This window comes from Chiloscyllium plagiosum, chromosome 9 (genome assembly GCF_004010195.1).
Source record: "Chiloscyllium plagiosum isolate BGI_BamShark_2017 chromosome 9, ASM401019v2, whole genome shotgun sequence".
NCBI classification, from domain to species: Eukaryota; Metazoa; Chordata; class Chondrichthyes; order Orectolobiformes; family Hemiscylliidae; genus Chiloscyllium; species Chiloscyllium plagiosum.
Window position 1 is genome coordinate 10,083,167 of NC_057718.1, and position 6,356 is coordinate 10,089,522.

General features: G+C 48.9%; 1 protein-coding gene across 1 annotated transcript in view; it reads left to right on the plus strand.

Annotated features, from left to right (window-relative positions):
• The window catches only part of LOC122553163 (NHS-like protein 1), a 273,324-nt gene that overhangs the window by 256,178 nt on the left and 10,790 nt on the right, over nucleotides 1-6,356 (plus strand). Inside the window, exons 8-9 of the mRNA XM_043696750.1 lie at nucleotides 9-1,146; nucleotides 2,176-2,293. Of these exons, the coding sequence (XP_043552685.1) occupies nucleotides 9-1,146; nucleotides 2,176-2,293 (1,256 nt within the window). The remainder of the gene's footprint in view (nucleotides 1-8; nucleotides 1,147-2,175; nucleotides 2,294-6,356) is intronic.

Here is a 6,356-nt window from a genome sequence, read left to right on the forward strand (position 1 = left end):
TGACCACCCTACCGCCTCCTCTGACCACCCTACCCCCTCTTCCACCCCCTCTGACCAACCTGCTCCATCCTCCATCCCCTCTGGCCATCCTACCGCCTCCTCCATCTCCTCTGACCAACATGGCTCCTCTCTCACCCCAGTTGCCCACTGCGACTCCACCCCCGCCCCCACCTGCCCCACCCCTGACTATGGTGGCCTTTCCTGCTGGCCCTCTGGATCCAAAGGGGTCAGCGTGTGTGAAGGCCCAGCCGTCTGGGAAAGAGCCCAAGACCCTGGGAGACCGTCCTGAGGCCAACAGGCCAGCGCTGGGCCTGCCCCTCATTACAGCCAGCGCTCTGCAGAAAGTGCAGCTGAGGTCAGTGAGGAGGAGTGAGCGGGCAGACCTCCCGGGCCAGGTGGAGGGGCACAGCACCCGACTGAATCCGCAGCCTGAACGGCCGGTGTCCCCTCCACCCTGGAAGCCCGCCATGCTGCAGCGACCTTCCTCCCTTGGCCGACTTGCCAAGGCCCATCCTGAGGCCCACATGGCCCCCAACAGCTGCCTGGCCCTCGGCCCTGAAAGCAAGGCTGGCCTCATGGAGCGACCCACAATGTCAGCTCCCTCCAACAGGCCCGAGGCCCGGCCTGGAAACCATCTCGAGCCCATGGCAGAGCCAGCCTGTCCTGCTTCTGCTGTCCAGGGCACTGTCACCAGCGCCAAGGTCAATCTGGGCACTCTGCCATCTGAAAGCCCTAATGCCAAATCACCCAGCAAAACGCCCCCTCTCATCGCCAGGAAGCCAAAGTTGATGCTCATTGTCCCGCCGTCTCCGTGGAACATCTCCCCTCAAGGGAAACGACCTCCAGTTGTCCCAGAACCAGCAGCAGAGGACCCGACTAGCACAGCGGCAGCATCTACTGGGGGCAACGGAGAGCAAGCCTCCCCAGCCCAGAGCGAGACGGCTCTGGAGTCTGACCACCCACTTCATCTGGCCGAGAGAGCCCAGGACACTGTGCAGCATGAGGCCTGGGTGGCTGACGTGCAGAAGATTCTGGATGAAAGCCAGAAAAGTCCCAGTTTGCGAGATGAACCCATCGCCGACAGCCCGGCCCCTTGGGATGGTGTGGATGACAGCAGCAGAATTAGCTGCCAGGATGAGGACTTGGGTGAGATTTTAAAATGAACGTGTTTTATCTTTCACCCTCTACTTTCATGCCTTTCTCTCCACCTTTTTCCTTCATCATCTTGTCCCTCCCTTCCATCTTCTTCCCCCTCACATTCATCACCCTCCAATCTATTCAATCACCTCCCACCTCCCATTGCTTTCCCAGTTCTTGTAACTCACGCCCTCCCGTCCCAGTTCCCTCATTGGGGTGGAATGAAGTCACAGGAATGTTGAAAGATTTCAGAACAGTGTGCTGAGATGAAAATCAGGCAATATGAGAGGAAATGCTATTGTTTAGAGAGTGTGTTGGAGTGTTATGAGATATGGGGTACAGTTCTCAGTTTTTGTCAACACAACCCCTTTAACATTCATTTCAGGATCACATGATATCGTAAGTTAAGGCCAACCTGAGGTCAGTGACATATGCATGACCTCTGTGGGAACATTTGCATTGCTTAGAAAGAACATTATTTGCGGGCAAGAGAGCGGGGACAAGAATGTTGGATATTATGGGGCCTTGGGTGGAGTGACAGGGTGTAGCTGGCTATAGTAGAGAGTTGGAGACAATTGAGCAGGTCTAACAGAGGATTACAGAGTTTGAGCAGATCAGAAAGAGTGTTAGAGAGTTTTGAGCGGATCTAAGAGAGTGTTATAGAATTTTGACTGGGTCTCAGAGAGTGGTATAGAATTTTGACTGGATCTATGAGAGTTGTATAGAATTTTGAGTGGGTCTAAGGGAGTGGTATAGAGTTTGAGTGGGTCTAAGAGAGCGGTATAGTTTTGAGTGGGTCTAAGGGAGTGGTATAGAATTTTGAGTGGGTGGAAGAGAGTGTTAATGAGTTTCGAGCAGATCAAAGAGTGTTGGAGAGTTTTGAGCCGTTCTAAGAGAGTGTTAGAGAGTTTTCAATGGGTGGAACAGTCTGTTATAAAGTTTTGATGGGTAGATCAGAATTGAAGCTGACAGCTTTTTAATGATGCTTGCTGCACCTTTGAATCACTGGAGTACATTACAAGTTTGGTGCTTTTGCAGGTGATGTGTTCGAACCCAGCTCCCCCATCTTTACAACCAGTTACGGGGGGAGTAATGAAGATCCGAGCACTCCCAGCAAGCCCAGGACAACAGAGGACTTGTTTGCAGTGATCCACAGGTAGGACAGGAGACTGAGGTCCTTAGTGACCAGATACGTCGGGGAATCTCATTGCTTGTTATTTGCTGAGGTCTGATTAGTTATCTATCCTGGTCTTATGCTCTGAGTGCCGTTGGGTTAAGTGGAGCGTGAGCTGTTGGGTAAATATTGGCTGCAACACACAGATTGTCTCAGCTTCAAGGTGGAGAGAGGGCAGCCCATAGACTGGATACTGCTGTGAGCATCCTCCTGCTGAATGCAGCCTTTCTGATCAGCTCAGGAGCTGGAGTACAAAGGAATCTTGCTGATCGGTTGCCTTAACTGTAGCAGAAACCCTGGAGAAACTCACTAGTAGGGGGTTAACACAATTAATGACATGGCTAAAGGTGAGGTCAAAATTGTGGACACATTAAGGGGAATCTAGAGAAACACATGAGGAGAGAAATGAATAGAAGATTGTGGTGGAATTGTGAGGCAAAGAGGGGTGGGAGGTGGTGTGTACGAAATACGTACACCAGCATGGAGAAATGGGCAGTTTCTGTGATGTAAATTTTAATTAAGTCTATGCAAGCCAATCCTTCCCTTAGCTAGATTCATAAAATAATAGACCGCAGGTTTTAATAATCCTTTACCCTAGAACTTTTCCCACAAATAAGTACTTGAATGTTCCTCTTGCAGTATATGGGAGGTAAAGGTCACCTCTAGTGTCCCTGCTGACTTCACGTGTGGGAAGTGCACCCAACTCCAGCTCCTCGAGAACCGTGTTAGGGAACTGGAACTGGCTGAACTTTTGGATCATTTGGGAGGCGGAGGGGGTGATTGAGAGGAGTTACAGGGAGGTAGTTACTTCACAGCCACATGAAGAAGGTAGATGGGTTACTGTCAGGGGTAGGAAAGAGAGCCGGCAGTCAAAGCAGGGATTTCCTGTTGTGGTTCCCCTCAACAACAAGTATATCATTTTGGATACTGTTGGAGGGGGGGCAGGGAAGGAGGAACTTACCAGGGGTAAGCAATGGGGCACAGGTCTCTGGCACAGAGTCTGTCCCTGCTGCTCAGAGGGGAAGGGGGAAGAGGAGCAGAGCTTTAGGTATTGGAGACTTCATAGTTAGGGGGACAGATAGGAGGTTTTGTGGGAGTGAGAGAGACTCACGATTGGTGTGTTGCCTCCCGGGTGCCAGGGCTCGTGATGTCTCTGATCATGTTTTCAGGATCCTTAAGGGAGTGGGGGAGCAACCCCAAGTCATGGTCCACATTGGCACCAACAACATCGGTAGGAAGAAAGGTGGGGATCTAAGGCAGAAATTCAGGGAGCTAGGATGGAAGCTTAGAGCTATAACAAACAGAGTTGTTATCTCTGGTTTTGTTGCTTGTGCCACGTGCTAGTGAAGCGAGGAACAGGAAGAGTACAGAGCTGAACACATGGCTCCAGGGATGGTGCAGAAGGAGGGTTTTGGATTCTTGGATAATTGGAGCTCTTTCTGGGGAAGGTGGGACCTCTACAAACAGGATGGCCTTCACCTGAACCACAGGGACACCAATATCCTGGGGAGAAAATTAGCTCATGCTCTTCGGCGGGGGGAGGGTTTTAAACTAATGCAGCAGGGAGGTGGGAGCCTGAATTGTAGTTCCAGTGTACAGGAGGTTGAGGGTAGTGAGGTCAGAGGTAGGTTTACAAGGTCGCGAGAGGGCACCAGCAACAAGGATATTGGTTTGAAATGTGTGTACTTCAATGCCAGGAGCATCTGGAATAAGGTGGGTGAACTTGCAGCATGGGTTGGTACTTGGGATTTCGATGTTGTGGCCGTTTCAGAGAAATGGCTAGAGGAGGGACAGGAATGGTTGTTGTAGATTCCGGGGTTTAGATGTTTCAGCAAGAACAGAGAAGATGGTAAGGTAGGGAGGGTTCATTCAAGGAACAGCTACTATGGGTCCTTAATAAGCGTATACCTATCAGGCAGGGAGGTAGTTGTCGAGAGAGGAAGCCATGGTTTACTAAAGAAGTTAAAGCTCTTGTCAAGAGGAAGAAGAAGGCTTATGTGAGGATGAGGCGTCAAGGCTGAGTTGGGGGGGGGTTGAGTGCTATAAGTTAGCCAGAAAAGATCTAAAGAGAGGGCTAAGAAGAGCTAGGAGGGGACATGAGAAATTGCTGGTGGATAGGATCAAGGAAAACCCTAAGGCCTTCTATAGATGTATCAGGAATAAAAGAATGACTAGAGTAAGATTAGGGTCGAGAGTGTGGTTCTGGGAAAGCACAGCCGGTAAGGCAGCATCCAAGGAGCAGGAAAATTGACATTTCAGGCAAAAGCCCTTCATTCCTGATGAAGGGCTTTTGCCTGAAACGTTCATTCTCCTGCTCCTCGATGCTGCTTGACCTGCTGTGCTTTTCCAGCACCACACTCTTGACTCTAATCTCCAGCATCTGCAGTCCTCACTTTCGCCTAGAGTGAGATTAGGGCCAATCAAAGATAACAGTGGAAAGTTGTGTATGGAATCTGAGCACATAGAGGAAGCATTTAATGAATACTTTTCATCAGTATTCACATTGGAAAAGGGCAATGTCAGTGAGGGTATGGAGATACAGGCTACAAGATTAGAGGGGATTGATGGTTGACAAAGAGATGTTTTAGCAATTTTGGAAGATCTCAAAATAAATAAGACTCTGGGTTGGATGGGATTTATCCTCGGATTCCCTGGGAAGCCGGGGAGGAGATTGCAGAGCCTTTGGTTTCAATCTTTATGTCGTCATTGTTGACAGGAACAGTGCCAGAAGGCTGGAGGATAGCAAATGTTATTCCCTTGTTTAAGAAGGGGAGTCGGGACAGCCCTGGTAATTATAGGTCAGTGAGCCTTACTTCCTTTGTGAGTAAGATGTTGGAAAAGGTTATCAGAGATAGGATTTATAATCATCAGGAAAGGAACAGTTTGATTTTGTGAAGGGTAGGTTGTGCCTCACTAACCTTATTGTGTTGTTCGAGAAAGTGACAAACTGGTGGATGAAGGTAAAGTGCTTGATGTGATGTATATGGACTTCAATAAGGCATTTGATAAGGTTCCACACGGTAGGCTATTGCACAAAATATGGAGTTTCGGGATTGAAGGTGATTTAGTGGTTTGGATCAGAAATTGGCTAGCTGAAAGAAGACAGAGGGTGATGGTTGATGGGAAATATTCATCCTGGAGTTCGGTATCCAGTGGTGTGCTGCAAGAATCTGTTTTGGGGCCACTGCTGTTTGTCATTTTTATAAATGATCAGGATGTGGGCGTAGAAGGATGGGATAGTAAATTTGCAGATGACACTAAGGTAGGCAGAGTTGTGGATAGTGCTGAAGGATGTTGTGGGTTACAGAGGCACATAGATAAGATGCAGAGCTGAGCTGAGAAGTGGCAAATGGAGTTCAATGCAGAAAAGTGTGAGGTAGTTCACTTCAGAAGAAGTAACAGTAATGCCGAATACTGGGCTAATGGTAAAATTCTTGGCAGTGTAGATGAACAGAGAGATCTTGGTATCCTGGTGCATAAATCCCTGAAAGTTGCCATACAGGTTGATAGGGTTGTTAAGAAGGCATATGGTGTGTTGGCGTTTATTGGTAGGGGAATTGAGTTTTGGAGCCACGAGGTCATGCTTCAGCAGTACAAGGCACTAGTAAGGCCGCACCTGGAGTATTGCGTGCAGTTCTGGTCACCTAATTATAGACAATAGACAATAGGTGCAGGAGTAGGCCATTCAGCCCTTCGAGCCTGCACTGCCATTCAATATAATCATGGCTGATCATTCCTAATCAGTATCCTGTTCCTGCCTTATCTCCATAACCCTTGATTCCACTATCTTTGAGAGCTCTATCCAACTCTTTCTTAAATGAATCCAGAGAGTGGGCCTCCACTGCCCTCTGGGGCAGAGCATTCCACACAGCCACCACTCTCTGGGTGAAGAAGTTTCTCCTGAGCTCTGTCCTAAATGGTCTACCCCGCATTTTTAAGCTGTGTCCTCTGGTTCGGCACTCACCCATCAGCGGAAACATGTTTCCTGCTGCCAGAGTGTCCAATCCTTTAATAATCTTATACGTCTCAATCAGATCCCCCCTCA